A 21,794-nucleotide genomic window follows, 5' to 3' on the forward strand; every position below is an offset into this window, starting at 1 on the left:
CAGAAGTATTCAGTTGTGTGTGTGGCAGCTCTTCCCTGGCAGTCCCCATGCATTGGACAGTAACCTCACCCGCAGTAATTCAGCTGCTTATGCTAAATTTGGAGACCACTTGGCATATTTTTCATGATTTTGGCCTTCTAGAAAGTCAAAGAATAAGAATTTTGCATCTAATTGTATAAACCTGCAGCTCCTTTGTCTGTTAGCTTCTCATTGTGCTCTTCTTGCAGTTGTCTTTATCTACAGCAGGAATGGATTTGGTTTTTGAAAAAGCCACATGCTCTATGCTTTATGTAAATAACATATGAAAAATTCTTTTCATATTAACTATTGAATTTTATTTTTCTGACAGAGAAGGGGTTTCAGTTTTTAACAGCTGCAACAATAAAAAAAAAAAAAGATACCCAGATGGGCCTTTTCATCTTCTGCTTCCCTTGCCACAGACTGTACTTTCCATACTTTATTTGGAAGCAAAGAAAAGCAGTTGGCTATGTTCTGTAAACTTACTAAATTAAAGATGATAAATCCTCATATACAAACCAGGATGACTGCTGAAATGTGTGTGATTCAACACTGGCTTTTCATGCTAGAGAAAGTAATGTGTATTTGAAAATATACTGCAAATAGATGGCAAACTGGCTGGAAAGACAAAATGTATATAGAAACATGTATCTGCATACCTATTTTAAGGCAGCAGAAATAACATGTTAATGCATAGAGCATACCACCTTAATAAGAACAGCATACTGTGAATTTCAGTTCCCTAGGAACTTTTGACAGTTTTCTACTGATGCTTTAAAGACAGTATAAAAGTTGTCTAGACTTTTTTTGTACTACATGAATATACTACAGTTTACTGAAACAGCTCAGAAAGCCCTCCCTAGTTATAGCTCAGAGAGCTGTAGTTATAGCACAGCTTTTTTTTTTTCTGGACCTACTTACAGTTCCAGGAACTATTTATTTCTGGACATGCTTACTGACTTCACCCTTGGTAGGATGAGCTGGAACAGCTCTCTGGATTTTGAATTGCCGGGCCAGAATCTACCTTGTAGTTTTATACAAGGGAGTCAGTGGAAACAAGAGCAGTTCAAGCTTAGATCCATTGTCTGTTCCAAGTGAATTCCTTGTAATCCAAATAAGAAAAAAAAATGTAATTTACTACAGCTGCACTGCTGAGAGTTTAACTTGATGGTTGAATACATGCACAGGTGGGCTTATCTGTGATCTGCATAGCATATAAACATTCATAAAAGGTGGAAATGCAAGTGTTGTGTTTATGCAGTGCAAGGAATCCAAAACCCAGGATCCAGGGCCCTGTGCTCACTGAACATCTGTAGTCTCTCTCCCTGGATTTGTGGAAGATCCAAGCAGGTGGAATTCATCAATGTGTAAAAGGAAACTAATATGAATAGGTGCCATTATTAAAATGCATTTGCAGTGCCAGATTAGCAGAAAAACAGGAAGGCTTTGATAGGAGTGGGAAAAGCATTGTCCAGTGCTGAATAAAGTGCCAGTTACTCTCCTCCAGCCACACGTGTGTGGGTGCAAGGCAGAGTGGAGGGGGCAGCACAGTAGTGGCAGGGTGTGTGGCAGAGGTGGGCACTGTGAGCACTGGCTGGAAGCTGTGCAGCCCCTCTGTGCAAGTCTCAGCAGCTGTTGGTGTTTGCCAAGCCCACAGACTCACCACTGCTCTGTGAAAGCCAAAGTGGACACACACTTCCACTGTTTCTCTGGCAAGAGACCAAAACTGGGCTGGCCAAAGGCCTCAGGCACAGAGGAGGCTGGCTCAGCAACCTGTGTGCTGTCCTCAGAGAGAGGCATTTTTTTAAGGAACTCATATTTTATGTGTTGATTTGTTTCCTTCCCTTTTAAACACCAGTTCTGCTTTGGAGACAGGAGTGAGAAAGCAAAATGACATGGAGTGGGAGCAAGACCCTTCCCTGGGCACACTTTGGGTACAGGTGGAAAGCAGCTCCACTTGTGCTTTCCTTCAGCTAACCCCCCAGCCCCTGCCAGCCCCTGCAGCCTGTCCATGTATGTCTCATCATCCTGCATTTGTTCTTGGCATGGTGTTGCTCTTTTGGGGTAATATCCTGCCACTCCAGAGGTCAAAACTGATATGGTCATCTGTGACTTGCTGTATGAAGGCACAGACTATTGCAGCCAGTAATAATGAAGGTCTAGAATGATCTCCTGCAACTTCAAACTGCATTTCACATTATTTTAATAGAGGAAACTACCTCATTATAAAGATAAAGTGTACTTTTGAATAGACTGGGGCTGCTGCCTTGTGCAGTCAAAGACTTGGAAATGTTTTGTGCACTGCTGGAAAGAGTTCAGTGCTGCTTTTGTCTTTAAGTGGAGAAAGATATGACATATCCACACTGAAAAATCCATACACTCTGCTCATGTTTTATTCCTCTTAACCCTAGCACAAGCACACTCTCACACAAGCAAACAAGCAAACACTTCAGTGTGTCCTCTGCTCTCTTGAGAGGAGCTGCTCCTCTGGCTTCTCAAGGAACTTTGATCTCCTTCCCAGTGCTCTCTCAACATGGAACAGCCGTTCCCTGGCCCCAGCCACGAGCTTGCTTGGTGATAGTGTTGTTTCTGGGGACGTGCAGAGCAGCTGGAGTGCCTCACTGGATGTGTCCTGCTGGGGACTGCAGCTTTCAGCTGGTAGAAAGCATTAATCACCACGGTGGAGATGTGCACAGATTATCAGCGCTAAAAATCATGGGGAATTGAAGTGGTGGGAGGGATTTGGGGGAAAAGCCAGTTACGAAAATGGCCTGATTTTTCAGGCATGAGTCATACCATTTATTAAAATAGGCTTTTGTACTTTCTAAAGCTTCCTCGGTTCTATGAAATCAGTGTAAAGCTAATATTTCTATCTCTGCTGTGCATCCACTGCTTGAAAAAGTAGAAAAGGCTGTTTGAGCTCCATGCAGATCCTGGGATTTTATGTCAGAACCAGAAGCTGAAAGAAGATTTGCATGGATGTTACTATTTATATTTTATGTATCTGAACAGAAACTGTGAAGCAGCCAGGAACAAGAAGCACCAAAGCTGCAATATTAAGTGCTCCCAAACAGAGAAAATCCAAAATAAATATTCAGGGTTTTTTCATCTTAACAGTAACATAAATGGTGAATGACCAGCTAAAAATTTCCCTTGCCATTGAAATTTGCAAACTCTGGGGATAGATAAGACAGTAAACAAATAATTGAACTCTATTAATTAAATGGTCATTACCCCAAAAGAAATGGGTTTTTTGTATAGCTAATGGTATAAATACAAGGCAATGTGAATACAGGCTCCACTCATTGCTGTGGAGCAGTGCTGTGCAGGGAAAGGAGGATGTGCAGGGCACAAATTATTCCCATTTTATGCTATTTGTGCAGTAAAGTGCAGTAAGTAGTAAGAGTGGGCTTGAGATGCACAAAAAAAAAACCAACACCCAGTAAGAAAAGGGGAGTGAGGTTGTAATTGTGGGCACGAAGTTCTGATAAGTGGATTTTTAGGAAAGATAATTTCTGAAGAGGACTCCAGGAGGGCTAAAAAAGGTCAGAATTCAAGGGGTAGTATTTATTCAGTTGATAAAAGATGCATTTGGGACTTGGCTTCATCTCTTCACAGATTTCTTTGCAAAGATTTTTGGCCAGGTCATATGTAATTTCCTAATGAAGGTGTGACAAAATCCAGGGATTAGCTGCTGAAGTTAGGCAAATTTAGCTTTGAGCTGAATTTTTATTTTCTGGCAGGGCTAGTGACTGAAGGCTTGAATAGTTTGTAAAGGGAAGAATAAAGTGGTCAATAAATGCTTTGAGATATGAGTAAACTAATTTTTTTATAAGATTAAAAGATAATTGTTAAATTCTGCTTCTGGGAGAAATTTTGTGGCCCATATATGAGGGAGATTAGAATGGTGGGTTATGACCCTACCTCCAAAGTCTGACATCAGTGAATACATATTAGTGTTGGTACCTATTCTTCCAGGACAATAAATGCTTTTGTGTACTTTTATGGTTTTGGAGGTTTCCAGTCACCATATTTTTACTTTACTCTCTTCAGTGCTTTTGTTTCTGTTGCGTAAGGTGCACATTGTAGCATGAACATGTTGCCACCTGAAGAGCTGTGACTAAAATCGGAGCAAGAAACGTGAAGTCACCCCACCTTGCTCTTTGCATCACCCTCATAATGTACATAATGCAACTTCCATGAGAGGTACCTGGAGCAAGAGCCTTGTCAGCTGCCACAAGTTTATCTGCTACTGCCTCTGAGTCAACACCCAGAGGTAACAACCTCTAAATTACCTTTAAAGAAACTGCTCCTGGGCAAGTCTGTGCAACCCTCTCAGCATTCTGCCATCGATTTGGAAAAGCTTCTCACTCCCACTTTGCTCTGCTGCTTGCAGCAAAGTGTGGGCTGCCAAAGCGTTGAGCTGAGCACCCGTGACTGCACCTGCACCTCTCACCCAGCAGCCCCCAGTACAACAAACCCAACCCTCTGTGTGTGCTCTGCATCATTCACATCATTCACAGAGTTGTGATTTACCAAGGACAAGTGTAGCTTCTCCTGACTCTTGCTGAAAGTCAGCCATTGCATCTGAGGAGTGCTTTCAGAGGTAGCCAGCACCCACATCTGCCTCCTCAACCTCTTCCCTCTGATCCGTGGTCTGAAAATTCCTTTTTCCACACCTTTCCAGATGCACTCATCCTTAGGCAGAGTCTCAGCCTGGACATTTAATCACAAATGATGAATAACTCAGATGATAAAAAAAAAAAAAAAAAAAAAAAAAGAGCCTCATGAGGCACAGTAATAATTTTGGTGAGAGACTGATGATGTATGCACAAGGAGGCAGTCTGAGCTATATTGCTCCTATTTATATTTTCAGCTTATTTCTAAATATGTAAAAATTACATGATGTTACAAACACATGGTATGTGAACTGTCCTTAGAAATGAGGAGGTTAAAATATGAAAGTCAAGACGCATGCCAAATTCTGTACTGATGGTACATGTCCTGAGCATTTCGGCTGCAAATCCTTTGTTGTGTAAATCATATACAAATATTCTCCAACACACAGTCATTGGACTTAGCTTTTCCACTTGCACCCATTTATTGTATAAAAATTTACCCTTCTATGGACTGAAATAGTTATAGCTGGGATTAATGACTTTAATGGAAAACCTAAGCCTTGCAGTTTTAAGTATATAAATATTATGATATTTAATTCAAAACAAGTATTGTTATTCTAAAATATGTTCTGTTTACATTATCTAGTTTTGTGGTCAGTAATTCTTGAATTTCAGAGTGCTTGACAATGTCTGCAGCATGAGTGTGTGTTTATGTCTGATTATCATAATTTCTGAGTACTGTCAGAGCACTTCAGTTAATGACACAAACAACAGAATAATTTTCGTTAAAAACAGTGGCATCATAATATTGAACTTGACTCAGAAACCCTACTGAAATTTCTTACATTGTGAATGGTTGGCCACAGCAGTTCTGTTTCTAAGGAAGCATTTGTGGAGCCTTCTTTCCTTTAAGATTATGAAATGTAATAGTGCTGAATAAGTAGAGCTTGGCTTTTTAGAATTGATATTGAGATGGCCTCAAAAATTTATTTTTTGTCTTTAAATTAGGCTATTCTAATAATGTGGTAAGATTATTAGAATAACCTAATTAGTAAGACAGATATTGCTACTTCTACTTATTATGTCAGTGATCTTAAAATGAAACTGGTAGCTGCAAACACCTACGTACTAACTCTGCCTCTAATAGCAAATCCTTTGGGGGATGTAGGCAGATTGCCAAATCTCTCCTCCTCTACTTCCGTTCTTCAGAAATAGTGATTGTTAGTAAGTGTTGTTTTATAGTATTGCATATGATATGTATCCAAAATGGGGGGCACAGCAGCAGTGTGTGCCTGCAATAATTAATGTGTCAGAACACAGTAACGAGGTACTTGTGATGCTAAATTGGACTTAACAAAGCCATTTTGCATCCCTGAGGACACAACAGATTCAGCATCAAAAGGAACCAGACAAAAGCCAAGTGGCACTGGCTTTTCCAAAGATCTTTGACAGAACTAGGCAATCTAAGGGATGCCTTACAGCCTATGCCATGCAACTCTGGGGCAGATGGCTTGTGTGGCAGCTTGGGCACCAGCATGTGCAGTTCAGAAAATTCCTGTGTACTGATTATTCCTTGTGTCCCAAAGGTAGAAGTCCATTTGTACAGACAGTGGTCTCTCTGACAGTGACCCAGACAGGCAAAGGACACGCTTCTTTGCAAGAGGGTCTCACAAGGCAGTTTCTGCATCCGCATTGAAGACAGTGCCTTGAGGATCATATCTAGGACTGGCATCTTCCTTATTGTCTGGGTGACTTGACATGCCTGGATGCCAATCTCTTTGAGGTTATTTCTTCAGTTCGCAAACATCAAATGACTTACTGGCAGTTTATGTGTAAATACAGCCTATTTTGCACGGTTGTCACGTGTGGTGTAGTGTGGTGTACTCCATGAAGAGTAACCTGAAACACAGGGAGGTGTTCAAAAGGGATGAGAGCAAGAAAGACTGTGTTGGAGATGAGAATGAAAGGAAAGCAGGCCAGCAGGGCTCCAGGCTCTGGGTCTTGTGTAGCACCTTGGCCTCTGCTCGTTTTTGGACCTCATGTGTTGGGCAGAGCAAAGAGCAAGGCAAAAGTTCTGGGTCTGCAGTAGGAGGCCAAGTGACTAAGACATGTAATCGTAGGCATGACTGACCTTAGTGCATAGCCATGTTGTTGTTTACACTTTACACATAAGTATCTATAGCCCACCAGTTCTTACAGTTCAGTATTGCAAGAAATGCAGTTTATTAACTAGGAAAATCCAGAATCTGGATTCTTCATTGAAAAGGTCAGCTGTAGGAAATTATTTCTGTGGAACGTGATCACAGGAGCTGGGTGAAAATGGAGAAAAATGCTGCCAAACACCTACTGTGGCTATTTTCCATGCTGCAGTACTAATGCAGAGAGTACTCCAGAGAGCTTTCCTGCAGTCAGGACCTGCAGGACTCAAAGCACTTTCAGGACCTGGCACAGAGCTCCATTCAACATTTTTCATCACAGCATCGGTGGCAATAAAGATGTAGATGTTATAGTGATGTTGCATTCTAGGGGTAGGCTTAATGCTCCTGTTCTGACACCAGCACCCTGGGGTTTGCTCTCAGTGTCAATACTGGTTGCAATTAAGATTTCTGTTCATTATGTATGAAATGATTTTTGGCCAAGTGCCTGTTCCCAAACCTTGTGTGTCCGTGCAAAGCAGGGAAGTGGCCTGCAGGAAATGTCTGGGACACAGTGTCTGTGGTGAGCAAGACAGAGGAAATACACAGGTCTTGATTCTTTGCTGCCCTGTTGCTCTGAGCAAGGTAGTTGGACAGAGCTCCCTGGGGCTGCCCTACACTGATGAATTTACACAAAACTTGACATAAGGAGCTAAGTTTGGTCTGTAGCCACCACCAGCAGCAAGAGGCATACGGAGGAATCATGTACAGAGGTGGAACATTATGCAACCTGTCACAGAGAGGTGAAGTACTCCTATTTCCACTGGGCAATAAAAAGTGCATATTATTAATCAAAGAAATGTAAAAGATTCTTCTCAGCATTTGCCACTAGAACTCCTAGTTTGTTATTGCTGCTATAAAGAGTGTATATTGAAGCCACCTGTGTGAAGCTGACCACCTTCCTCCTCTTTCTGAGGCTGCACAGGGGAAAAGGAGAGCTCTGAGCAGCAAGGTCTGTAGTGCACAACTTGCACGTGGGTAAGCTTGGACTTCTTTCTGTGCCTACCAGGCATAGACTTTGTATCCATTTCTTTTCCTAGTGTCCAACAAGCACCATTTTATGGACAGCAACTTACTCTACCAGTGCAGAATGAATTTCCGTCGGCGGCGGCGATTAATGGAGCTCCTCACTGAGAAGTCTCGCCTGATGCCAGAAAGCCACGACAGCCCATTTTGCCTGCGCAAACAGAACCATGACAACAGGAAACACACCAGCTTTCTCTCAGGTGACTCATTAATTGTACTGCTGTTTGTAAAATGACTATGTGGAGTCTTAAAAAAATAGGTTTTGGACAAGGGGTTTCAGTGTTAGAAAAAAAATGCAGGGCTGAGTATTATATGTCCGTGTTTATAGGGATTGTCCATTCACTCATTTTACCAAACCTATAGCACCCTGGGGTGTATCTGTATCAACAGCATTTCAGATGCTGATCAAAATTTGGGGTCCATGTTCAAACTGATTAAAGTCACCCAAATTCAAAGTAATTTGTCATACATTCTGTGGGGAGTTTCCAAGAAGGTTAAAAGTGAGGGGAAGTGGCCCTGAAGCATTTGTGTACAGTAACAGTTAGTAAGAACTAAAACAAGGGAAAGGAAAACTGGAAAAACATGGTTCCCTACGTTGAAATGCCTCTTGGAAGACACTGCAATGGGAGCAGTTCAGCCATCCTGTAAGTTACAGTATTACTCTCATGCAGTGACTCTTCTAACAATGTAGGACACACTAACCCCCTAATTCCCAGTGTTGTCAGTGAAAGCATGGCTTGTTGGTGTTTTTTTTTTTTTAAAAAGAGACAGGCAAATGGGTAATAACAGCTCCCTTTCCCTCTTTGTTTTGTCTCTGCTTGCAGTGAGTCCCACCAAGGAGATAAAGATCGTGTCAGCAGTGCGGAGGAGCAGCATGAGCAGCTGTGGCAGCAGCGGGTACTTCAGCAGTAGCCCGACGCTCAGCAGCAGTCCCCCTGTGCTCTGCAACCCCAAATCTGGTGAGCACCAGCATGGCTTACCATGCACAGCAGCCAGGGTGCAGACATCTCTGTGGGGAGAGGGCAATGTGAAGAATGCCTATCATCACGCCTAAGCCTCTGTTTCCAAGAATACATGAAAAATTCACAGTGTCGCAGGTTTTGTAGGCCAGAGGGAACTATTATCATCTTCTAGCCTGAAGTCTTGTTGAACACAAACCAGACGTCTGCCTCCAGTAATCTCTGCGTCAAGTCCATAATTGTGGTTTGAGCTGCAGTTTATCTCTTGGGACGACATGCAGTCAGAAGCCTAGATTTGCCTCTTCACTGCCAAGCTCTGAACCAATTCAAATCTCCTCCTAGAGACATTCCTTTGGTGCAAAGTCAGAGGAGAGTTTAACTATCCAATGAGTGCTTGAGCTGCTATGGAATAACACCTCTCAGAAAACAGCAGGCTCTAAAAAAAACTGAGGCAGCATTGTTTCAGCCTGTCAGAGACCATTTAAATATTATAATTTGTTTTAAGTCTTAGACTGGTCTGTTTCAGAAGGTAGAAGTAGTGTTGAAGCTTATTTTCCTTTTGAAAGGATTTCCTATCCCACGCCAGAAGATTAAACACACCCATTCTTCCACAGTTCACTTAAAATTGTTTCTTACTGTTCATCTAGGAAGGGAAAAACAGACCAAGATAGATATTGTTTCAGCCTCTCTGTTTCCCTCAGAAATAGCCCTGAATATCAAACAGGGCCCCTGCTGCCCTTTGACTTCCTTATTATTTCAAATTGACTAAGTCTCTGCCAGTGGTGTGGGGAGTACTGCACAACAGACTAAGGCTTCAGTGGATATATGTAATCTTTGCTTTCAGAGGGATGCTGGCATTTGAAGTGATTAAAAGAGAGTGCCTCAAGCATAGGTGAATGCTGTTCAAAACCTTGACCATTTACTCCAGAGATGAGTGAACTAAAATGCATTTCATTCCTGCTGTGCTGAGTGGCCATCAGCAAGGGAAGGATATTTTCCCTCTTTCTCCTTTTAGCACGTTTCCTTCACTCTGCTTAAGCTCTGCTGCGAATTCAGTATGAAGCTCTGAACTAAAATAATTGGAAGGACTCAGTAGGATTATAGGCTCAGAAGTCATAACCCCTCCAGCAGATCTGCTGCCTAGCAGAGAAATGCTGTCAGCTCTGGTGGCCATTGCATCCTTGGAGTGTGTGTTGCTGCTGGGTGTTCAACACCACCTTCCAGTATGCTCACCCCTTCATGCAAGGGGCTTGCCCCTATATAAGAGGTGCTACAGTATCATAGTTTAGCAAAATATCTCTCAGGTACAGTTTCCAGAAATGCTTTGGTAGCTTTTGTATGGGGAGCTCTTTGTCCCCAGTACATTAATTACATCCTGGAAAATTTTCTGGGATAGATAAAGCAACATTCATGTGCTATCCATAAATGTGTGTGTTATCTGAAGTATGCCAGCTATTCAGTTCATTTATGGTTCTGATTTTATATGAAGTGTCAGTAGTGAGAACAAGTTTATTTTAATGCAGCTGATTACACAACACTGGAAGAAAAAAGAATAGGCTGACGTTGCTCTTGCATAAATTTTTTAGAAGAAATTTTGCCTTAGGACTAGTTTTCAAACTGTGAATAGCTTTAACAGACTCATAGCTGAAAGAAGACACCAGTGGGCTTATAAACAGACTGATTTTTAAGAATCATACAATTACTGGCAATGTAGGGTTATTTCTCCCAGAGCACAAGTACGGATCCACACGTCAGTTTGCATAGGTTAACAGGAGGCTGTCAGATGTAAATGTTATGAGGAATTCCTCATCCTCTGCTGACTGTAAGGAGAATTGGTTCACAAATAGCTCCCTGCTATCCAGACCCAGAGTGTGTTGCTGAACTACGTGCTAATAAACACAAGGCAGAAGTGTATTTGTTGTCAGATGAGATCTCTTGCAGGCAAGCACTGGAAAAACACCCAGGTCATGACTTGACCAATCATGTAGAAAAACAATCATCAAACAAACAAAAAAAAATATTCTGGAGGTATAATGAAGGGAGGCACATAAGAGAGCCCTGAATGGGTGATTTATCTGATTCTGACTGTCAAATGAGCACAATCATTCAGTTTTTTCACATTGATCAGACATGCTCTGCAAAGTGTAACACTGGCTAAATGACAGTTCATCAAAATTCATGGGAAAGTAAAAAAAAAAAAAGATACTGGTTTGTGTGCTAGAATTCTCCCTGCTCCCATGAATGTCATTAAGAAACTCAAGAATGTCTTCAAATACCATCTGTGAGAAATTTCATCTCTCACCTGTGACTGAAAAGACAGACATCATCAAAATTATTTATCACTAAAAGAAAAACAGCCATATTATTAAGGGTGAAGCAGGCAAATGGGGTGAACAGCATATATCTTTATGTTGTCCTTTGTCTCTGAAGCATTTATGAACAGATAAAAAATGGTACACAGGATGGTATTGATTTGATCTGGCAGAACTTCAAATTTAATTTGTTTGGAGGAAAATTATGCCATTACATAGGATGGCAATGGGACCTGGAGAAACTTACTGGTATTTCCTTTCATTTAAAATCCCAGACACCTGTAGGTTACCTTGTCTGTCCCTGGATAAGATCGGAGTTATAGGTCTGTGCCTACAGTTTCAGAAATCTCATGAGATAATTCCTCACCCAAGCAGGATTTTCTTGTTATTTAATTTTATGATTCAAACCCAGCTCAGATGAAATAGCAGAGAGCACCCAACTAGCAGACAGTGAGCTGTGAAGGAAAGCTGCTCTGTGCCAGGAAGGTTGGTCACTTGTTTCAGCACTGGACACAGGAAAAGCCACTTCTAATTTTTATGATGGAGTTTAGGAGATTTTGATTGCAGACAGCTAAATCTGTTGACTAAATGCCTCAATTTTCCAAAGATCTCATCATTTATACTCAGAGTTATTCTGCAGGCTTTTTCTTGGTTCTCTTACTTGCTTTCAAGCAAGTCTGCAAGAATTGAAAGCATATATGGGAAGTGAGGCCAAAAAGATGTATCCCAACACTGTATCTTATTTATTAGGAGAAACTCCAGAGGAATGTTTTTATTGAATATTCATTTCTGTACCTCCACAGTATTAAAAAGACCTGTGACTGCTGATGAGCTCTTGATGCCTGGAGCCCCATATGTTAGAAAAACTTTTACGGTATGTCTCCAGTATTTTTCTTTATTTTCTGCATGTTCTATGCATAGAGCAATTGAAACAGACATTTTCTGATGGCATAATTAGAGTTTATTTGTATTCACTGGGATTTATACTTTAAAATCCCAAAGTCCATTATCAGTACTTCCACAAATTTCAGGTCTGATTCAGCACTTGTTTATTCTGTCTTTCTGCCAGTGTGGTACTTAAAAGGGGTGTAAAATTACATAAAGCCAATAACATTTGCATTATACAAACTCACCTGGACTTGGTGCTTCTGCTCTGTAGAGTGGATCACCTACCCAAATTGAAGTTTTCTAGCAGGGTCTTTCTATATGATGGGACAGAAAATTTGACTCGCATACATTAGTGGAGCCTGTCTTTGAAGACATTTTTTAACCTACCCATTGGAAGCATTGGTTTTACAGCCTCCTAATTCAAGAAAAAAGCTTCATTAAAAGCAAGAGGAATCATTTGGATAGATCCTTTCCCATAAATGGCATAGCAGCCTGCACTCTACTATGTTTTGGAAGTACAGAGATGTTGAAATTACATCTTGGACCATTTAGAAGTTGCCCCCTTGAATTTCATGGAGCTGCTTGAAAGTGATCATGTCCTTTCTTCTTTGCAGATTGTTGGTGATGCCGTGGGCTGGGGCTTTGTGGTGCGGGGCAGCAAACCCTGCCACATCCAGGCTGTGGACCCCAGCGGGCCAGCAGCCGCGGCTGGGATGAAGGTGGGTTCTCAAAATGGGATATTTGTGCTGCTCACTGAAGATCTTGGGCTGCCTCTATTTGGGGAGGGGGAGGTGCTTTTCTTCCCAGTGTTGAGTGCCTTTCTGTCTCAGTTTCAGACATTCGTGCACAGTGAGTTTTTTTGCCTTTAGACCCCCTCCTGTTACTTTTCTTCTTTCCTTGAGATTCTTGAAGTCTCTTTTTCACATGAGACTCGATTATGCTTTCCAAGCTCCTTTCTTGACCTTTTCCCTTGTTGAGATGGGTTTTTATTCACATGTTTGGCTGCTGCTGGTGGTGTTCTTATTTTTTTGATGGATTTTTTTTTTCATTTTTTTTTCAACTATGCACAATTTTAGCTTTCCTCTTTACTTTCCAATTTATGTGACTACTGGTATGCACCTTCTGGACTTTGCCTGTATAGGAACAGGCAAAGTCAGACATATCTAGTGAAGCTACCATAGCCCATTGTTCAGTGTAAAGCAGTTAAGATTCAAGACAATTTGGAAAGAACAACAGACAATACTTTCATAAAGAGCTGAGATAGCTTCATAAGTGATTTAAGAATCAATAAACACACATTCCACTTTTAGCTTTTGCACTGCAATGCAGAGCCCATTGACTTACCTTACCTGTGGGCTTGGATCACATCCTGCATGTATCTGTGAATTAATCTCTGCCTTGTACAAAGAGAAAAGTGAAGGCAAAATATTACGTTAAGTACAGATAAAAGCAAGAAAATTGAGTTAGCTGCTACACCTGCTCCAATTGCCAGAAAGATTAAACTACCCATTTATGCCATGTTTTATTGTATGGCAGCAACACAAATGAAGGTTTCAGGTGTATTCCACGTGTACCTCAGTTTGCCATGAATTTTGTCCAGCCTTCTAATTTATCTCTCTTTCCCATCACACTCATTCCAGTTGCCTCTCACCTGTCTGTTCACACCCACCAAGGTGAAGGCCACAGCTCCAGGGATGCACACCCTGCCTGCTGCATGGTTCCAGACCTGCCATGGGACCCTCCTTAGCAAGTGCAGTTCAGGGGTTTCTGCTCTCTGGCTGCTGATTCTTTTTTTAACAGAACTTTCAAGAACATACTATCTTTGAAACTTTTTTTTAGTACAGGTAGGCAAAACCTCTGGGACAGGGAACGGCAGATGCAGAGCTTGTTGGTGCATGCAGCACCCAGACACATCCTTCTGGCAAAGAAGCTTGAGTTCTGAGGGAGCTGGAATTTTTTTATATGTTTTATACAACACCTAAATATAATATACAGTTACAGTTTTTATATGAAGAGTATAATTTTCAAATAATGATCCTACCTAAAATTTAAAGGGCCTAAATTTGAAAATAATTTATTAATTTATGTGTATATTCTAGATCCTGAACTTGGGAGTTTAGTATTTTACAGCACCTTTTATTCTTTGAATATAAAAGCTAGCAATACAGTGGAGCAATTCTGAAACCTGACTTGTAAAAACAACACTGTGGTGTCATATGTGTAATCCCATGGAGTTGCAGAGGTCTACCTGAACCTAATGTCTTTATTCAAGATCAAGAATGCAAAACAGTTCACTGTCCTGAGAGGAACAAACAGTGTTTTAAAACTGGGATATAGTGTCTTGATTTTACACAAAGACAGATCTGATTATTTTCAAAGCTGTTATCTTCATAGGAAACATTTTTTCAGAGCAGAATTGCACATAAAAATTTATAGCTGTATATGAGATGAGTCTCTCTTTAGGCACAAAAATTGTTGCCCCATTTTTGGAAATGCTGAATACCTTTAGCCTAGTGAAGAGATGGTGTTTTTCTTTGAAAATAAGGGCTTTTGTTAGATGTTCCCATGGCAATAAGTATGTAAATCATAGTGCAGTATTTGAATTTTTTTTTTTTTTAAATCTATGTCACTTAATCCATCTGTTTACAGAACTCCTCAATCTGGCAAATTTAAAGAAATCAAATGACAGGCTTTAGATGACAGCTCCTTGAAATGAAACAATCCCCTGTGTGGAAGCTGCAGGAAGGGCACTTTGAAAACAGGCTGTTGGGCATGGTAACTTCTGGTGGGCTGGTGCAAGAGGCTTTTGTCTGCAGAAAGAGTGCTACACCAAAGAAGCGCTAACAAGGAAAGTTGGCTATGATGAAAAGGGCAAGAATTTGAAGAAGAGCCAAGCCTTGGCGTTGCAGTTAGTAGAAAAGTTCTTGGCAGTAGCAGCAGGGATTTTCCTCCTAAGGAGATGGATCCACTGTAATTGTTTTAAGAATGTCTTTATTTGTAAAGCTTGTGATTTTGCACTTGCCTGTTTTGGAGGGCACTCTTTTGCTGTCTTTGCATTATGCTGGACATATTGTTGAGAGAGGATTGCTGCCTACAATCTCATTGTAGGACCTTGCTTTGTGCATTTAAAATTCTGCCATGTATCACAGAAAGCAGTAAACCTTGCAGGCTCAACCTACCTGCTGGACCTACTGGTGGCTTGCTTTCAGTTTGAGCTTGTCTGGGCTCTTGGCCTGCTCCAAAGTGCTGTGAACTGGGAGTCTGATTAGAAAACTCAATGAGCTCAGGACGGAGTTCTGACCGCCTGCAGTGGGTGTGGCTGTGCATGGCTGGGACACTATGGGGTCTGTCACACACGTGCACTTCAGCGTGGCAGCACTTGCCATCTCCTTATGTGTGACATCCTCTTCTGGGGGAATTTTCAGTCAATTTATTTCTGACAAAATCCCTACCAGCACAATCTGCTGAAAATGTGTGAGAGGCTATAAGCTTTAGGACTTGTTACCTCTTCTGGAGCTGGTAAATAGAATTACCACTCACAGTCTGAAGTTTCAGGTGTAAAGCTGAGAAAGTAATTTGATAAGTGTATAGTCAATTAGCCTTATTAAAGTATTTTTGGACCTAGTTTGCTGAAGTGTGTTTGTTGTGAGGAGAATGGTTGCTGTAAGTGCATTAACAAGTGGGAGCTGGAGGCGACGTGAGGCTATGAAAGGAGTCAGTGTTGTGATGCATTCTTCTAAGTTATTTGCAGCTCTGTTTAGCTGTCTGCTGTCGTCAGCAGTACAGACAGGAACAGCAGGATTTTGAAGTTGCTTTAATATTTATTATTGACTGGCTGAAAATTCACTATTGACTGGTTCTCTGCAGATGACACTGCTAAATACTGCCAGCTGTTGTCAGTAAAACTGTTTTTCTCTTTTTTTCCCTTTTTTCTGATTTATTCTGTAAGTTTATTTCTGGTTTTAAGATGCAAGTATTTTTTGAAAAATTACAACTTGATTTCAAACTAGTGACTTAAATTATGCATCACGTTATTTAGTGTGACATAACTGAACAATAGAGTGTGATGGAACAAGCAAACCTAGCTAAGTATGAGGCTTGTGGGAGAGACAAATTAATAACTCATTTTGCTGATCATCTGTTCTCACTGGCTGGAGAAATCAGTGCCCTAGTCAAAGTGTTAAAAGAAAGCAATCTGATTCTTTAAACTGATTCTTAGCAAGTTAGGATTTATAGCTGTTACACCTAAGATCCTCAAATCATAGAAATTGCCAGTGGCTGTTTAAGCTTTTCAAGCCTAGTTCTTCTTCATTTCAGAAGCAGGGAGTCAGCAGCAGGGAGTTTGAAGGACCACGTGTTGTCACTGGTACCCAAAGCCTTTTGTTTGGAGCTCAGCTTGGGAACTGTGATGTGCAGCCAGGACCCTTTCAGCATGGTTCTGCTCTCCTGGTCTCTAAAAGCTGGCACAGGGAGGAGATCAGCTTTATAAATTTTCTGCCCATGCATTTGTCTTCTGCATTCACAAATGATTATTTCAGGTCCAGTTTCTCAAATGATTTCACTAGCAGAATAAGAACCAACTCTGAAGTGTAACTGAGTTGCCACTGTGTCAAGAAGCCAATGGCTCTCACTTCATCAGGGTCATCAAGCCCATTTCATGTGACCAAAGGAACATCTGTACTACCTGATTAGTACAAAGAATTTGAGTACTGCCACAATAACAACATATTATAGACTTGTAACCTGGAAGACTAAAAGGCACACATTATAAGTGTCCAGCAGGTTGAAAACCAATCCAAAGCCATGTGGTGTCAGAGGAGTTGGCAATGGCTTATATTCCTGCAACTGGAAGAAATTTGACCAGTGAGATTCTCATGAAGTTGAACGTACCTCAAGCTGCAGAGAAACACAAAACCCACTTGATGGTCCTTGCCAACCTGACCTCAAACATGAGGATTGAATAACTGTTTGGCAAGCAAGATAAATCCATCTAAAAATCCTTAAAAAAACCCTTCTCCCAGGAGAAAGTATCCCAAGTCCAGTAGTAGGAAAGGTAGAGAAGCATGGATATTGTAGGTGAGAAACCTCTTTGTAACTCCTAAAGGCACCCTAGTGGGAGCTTGAGAACTGGGATTTATTTTGGATCAATAAGGCACAAGGTACGTGCCTCCATTTAACCCTCTCTGTGAAGTTTAGGAAAAAGAAGATACCTCAGTTTTACCTCAGTGATACCTCAGTTGCTGGGCCTCTATCCCTTCAAAGCACTCCAGGGATGCTTCAGTGCTAATTGAAGGAATCTGAAGGGTACTTTCATTTTTTCATGGAACTGAGCTTTAAATGAGAAGATGGAATAGGCTTGAATAAATATTTATGCTGTGCACTAGCATATGGTGTTGTTGAAGCAGATGCAATTCAGTCTTAGAATTCTTATCTTATACCAACATGTTAGTGGTTGTAGAAAAGCATAAATTACACAAGTTGCCATCTGTTTTCAATTACAGCATGAAAACACTGAGGCAGGTTGGGATTTTCCTTTAACTGTGTTATCAGCTCGCTGCCGAATTTGATAATTACATTAGAGTGAGTTGAGAATGGATGTATTTGGTAATGTGAACACTCAGAAAAAGTTGCTGACAAACTGCTTTCATAGCTTGTCCATAAATAGAGAAGCAGCAGAGCTAAACATGCATAGCACTACCCACAATGAATGTCACTGCTGTAGGGCTTAAATATAAATGTATATATAAGTTTCAAACACATCTCTGTAAGTGCTTCATTTTCTGATAGCATTTAATTATAAACTGTAATATAAAGGTCCATTCTTCTCCACAGAAATGTGGAAGCTGTATTCAAGCATCTATGACTTTAGAAAAATCTAATTTTAAGAAAATCTAATTTTTTACCATTAAATCAGTCTGGTTTTGCAAAACTAAAGAAAATTCAAAGATGTTTTAACTCTGTCTTTCACTTTATGCAGCAGTAACCAGGACCTCAGATTTTATCTGCTAGTATCCATCATGGAGATTGGGGAGTGAACCAAATAGGATAGCATTGGCCTCAAGCAACATTGAGGGCATGCTTGAGAAGACTGCTTCTTACATTATGGAATCAAAGAATGGGTCATGTTGGAAGGGACCGCAGGGGGTCATCTGGTCCAACCTCCCAGCTCAAGCAGGGTCATCCGAGACCACACTGCATAGCACCAGGCCCATCCTGTAAGGGGATTCCACAGCCCCCTGGTCAATCTGTTTCAGTGCAAAATGACTGCACAGAAAAAAGCCTTTCCTTGTGTTCAAGTGGAGCTTCCTCTGCTTCAGTTTTTGTGCATCGCCTCTTGTCCTATTGCTTGGAACCACTGATAAGAACCTGGCCCATCCTCTTGGTGCCCACTGTTTAGATAGACATTAATGAGGTTCTCTTTCAGTTGTCTCCTGTTGAGGCTTGACAGGCCCAGCTCCCACCAATGTTTTACTGTAAGAGAGATCCTCCAGACCCTTGACTGACTTTGTAGCCCTACACTGGACCCACTCCATTTTTTTCCATATCTCTCCTGTACTGAGGAGCCCAGAACTGGACACAGCACTCTAGATGTGCCTCGCTAGGGCAGAGTGGAGAGGCAGAATCACCTCCCTTGACCTGCTGGCAATGCTTTTCTTAATGCACCCCAGGATACCATTGGCCTTCTTGGCCACAAGGACACGCTGCTGGCTCATGGACAGTTTGTTGTCCACCAGGGCCCCCAGGTCCTTCCCTGCAGAGCTGCTTTTCAGCAGATTGGCCCCCAACCTGTACTGATGCATAGGGTTGTTCCTCCTCAGGTGCAGGACCAGGACATTAGGACATGTTAAGAGCATAACAATGGTGAACATAATGTTGAACAATTTGGATGGCTTTTCCATTATTATTTATTTAATCCTTAGTGGAAATCTTTCTGAAGGACTCTAAAGAAAAAAAATAGTAAGGCTGTGCTATTCAGTAGCATAATGATTCAACAGAAGTTGGAAGGGATCAAATATTTGTGAATGTGAAAATACTCAGTTCTGCCATCAACATGAAAAATGAGTTCTTGTCTGGTTGTGCTTGACAACTTTTTAACATGTAAAGCACTCACCGTGCTTTTCTGATCAGTGAATGAATCTGTTCCTGCTCTGTGTCTGCCTTCTCTTCTTGGTCTGTGGTCATCATTTGCTCAAGTAGTTTGCTGGTGAACTGTGGTGATGCCCCCCTAACTGTCCCAAGGTTTTGACTTACCCTGTGTGTGTTTAATTAAACTCAGTGAGTAGTTCCTAAATTTTTAGAGTGAGTCTTTTTACCACTTCTACGTATGTTGGATCTACCCTAAAACCATGTTACTCTGACTATACTGGGATTAATGCCATGAAAATTATCACAGTAACATGGTTCTATGAGGACTGGGCAGAAAACTGCATTGCACCCATCTCCTCTTGTCTGGGAGTTTTGTGAATTCAGCCCTCTCACCAAAGTAGAGGCTTCTCTAACTGATGAAGAGCATGGTTTTGAAAGCTGCATTGTGTGTCACTGCCAGAACTTTGTTTAGTTGCCAGAAGATTTGGCAAAATTCTCCTTTGCTTTCATTACAGGCTACTACAAATGCTACAACAAAGTCTTTATGTCCTTGACCATCCTTTGCATTAGCACAGTAGATTGATTGAAATAATGAAAGTTTTTTTCCCCAGTTTTGGGAATCCCGGTGCAGAACTGGATATCTCTCTCCTGCCCCTTCACTGCTACTGTGTCTGTTTTATTCCTCCTCTTTGTGGAAGCCCTGTCACTGTTGAACCTCTGTGTCAGGAGACTCATACAGACACTGTTCCACTGGGCTGCTGGTGAACCTGCCCCATGGTGGCCACAAGGAAGTCACAGTTTGGATTTAGAGTCTCTTTTTTTTCCTGTCACAAACCGTCTGTGCAATATTGACCATTTATTTCCTACCAGAATTCTTGTAAAGTAGTTTGGCTTTAAATAGAGATGAAAAATGCCATAAAATCTGACATGTTCTCAAACATTACCAAAACATTTGATGAGTAGATCCACTTTGGTACCTGTACAGGTAAGTTCACTGAAGTTTTTTTGTTTCCTTGTGGGAGCCATGGTTCACAGCATAAGGTCCAGGTTTTCCAGTCTCAGAGCAGAAGATTTGCAGACTGGTCCCAGTGACTCCCATGCAGCAACGTTACAGCTCCTCAGGTTTCAAATGCCAGTTTGTACAGCTCTCCTCTTTCTAAGCCATCCTTCTCTCCCTCCTGAATTTTGTGTTTGTTAAAACTCCAGATACTTTATTTGTGACATCCCACCCTGCCACCCCTGCCCAGGGTGTAACTACTCTGCAGACACTTACTATTTCCAATGATAGCATATTCCAGTCTCTGCTGATCTTTACAAAAATTCTCCATTTGTTCCGTTTTTCACTAATAAATCATTAGACTCTTAATTGTGACATTTTAGTTCTTTTAAAGCCATGATAAAGCTCCTGTTATCTTCTGACATGTCAGAACTTTATCCTACATTCCTACTTTTTTTGGTGGATCTCCATTTTTTTTCTGATTTCTTTCAAAGAAGCCTTGCTTCTTTGTCCACAGAGTTGTATAAGGATAAGTTTTTTTTTAAGAAATATATTCTTAGGCTGCAGAACTTCTGAAGCTGTTTTGGAAGGTTAAGTGAACCCCACCCTTGTGCACAAGCCTCAGAGTGCACAGCCATCACTAGGTGGGTCTGGGACTGTGCTTGCTTCAGTGGGTCATGAGCCTCTATTCTTCTGAGCCAGTGGACATAAAATTCACTAAAAAATCAGCCTTTATCTTGTACTAGAAACCAGGTGCTTGCTGTGACTATCTGGAACTGTTCTATGATAAAGAAATCAGAACTTGGCATGTGAAGAGTCACACGCTGAGGTATGAGGGGGAAGACCCCCTCCCATGCAGTTGGGAACATTGACACAAACGTCACAGCAGCAGGATGTGAACTGCAAGCTGCACACACAAAAGAAAAACAGAGAAGGATTCCTTTTATGATTGTCAGACCTGGTTTTGAACAACAGGATCGATGGTATTCACTGTAGAGAAAGAAATTAAGACAGTGGGAATTCCCAAGTGAAATATAAAAAATAGTGAGTCTAAATTTTGCCTTCCCTCTGCCGAACTTGCAGGACACAGATTTAACAAGGTTTTACTTGCTTATCCCAGACCGAATTTTGGCTTGCAGGGCAGTATTAAGTTTCCAATGCCTCTGTGTGATTTTTCCTAAAGACTCTTTTAACAGAGAGAGTTTTACAGGGCAATAAAATAACTTTTTTCCTCTTTACAACAACTGAAACCTTATGTGAGTACAGCAAGTTTCATAATACCTCCGAGCTCTTTTTTTCTGCATTCACAGTGGTGTAGTTGACATTAGAATTGAACTTGTTTGTAGGTCAGTCACCTAAAATGCTGTTGGGCAGCAAGTGACCCACTGTACTTGTGTCTGTATGTTGGCTCCTTCTCATCAATAGGAAATAAAAATACCAAAAAAAAAAAAAAAAAAAAAAAAAAAAAAAAAAAAAAAAAAAAATTCTACCGTTTCATTACTGGAGATCAGTGGACTTTTTAAATTTAGTCACGTTATTTTAATAAATGATTGTTTTAAAAATTCTTTTCAAGTAAGTGGTGTTGTGTGATGGGATAGCCCAAATATCTGAACACCCTGTCTTTATGAAAGTGTTTTCTTGATTTTTTCTGGAGTCTTGCAGCTGTAACCATTCAGAAGGAGAGACAGCAGCAC

General features: G+C 41.1%; 1 protein-coding gene across 1 annotated transcript in view; it reads left to right on the top strand.

Moving 5' to 3' along the window:
• DEPTOR (DEP domain containing MTOR interacting protein) overlaps positions 1-21,794 on the top strand; it is a 76,307-nt gene that overhangs the window by 39,276 nt on the left and 15,237 nt on the right. Inside the window, exons 5-8 of the mRNA XM_083861677.1 lie at positions 7,873-8,058; positions 8,683-8,817; positions 11,933-12,003; positions 12,632-12,736. Of these exons, the coding sequence (XP_083717803.1) occupies positions 7,873-8,058; positions 8,683-8,817; positions 11,933-12,003; positions 12,632-12,736 (497 nt within the window). The remainder of the gene's footprint in view (positions 1-7,872; positions 8,059-8,682; positions 8,818-11,932; positions 12,004-12,631; positions 12,737-21,794) is intronic.

Source organism: Zosterops lateralis, assembly GCF_965231275.1.
Source record: "Zosterops lateralis genome assembly, chromosome: 1".
In the NCBI taxonomy this organism is placed as follows: domain Eukaryota; kingdom Metazoa; phylum Chordata; class Aves; order Passeriformes; family Zosteropidae; genus Zosterops; species Zosterops lateralis.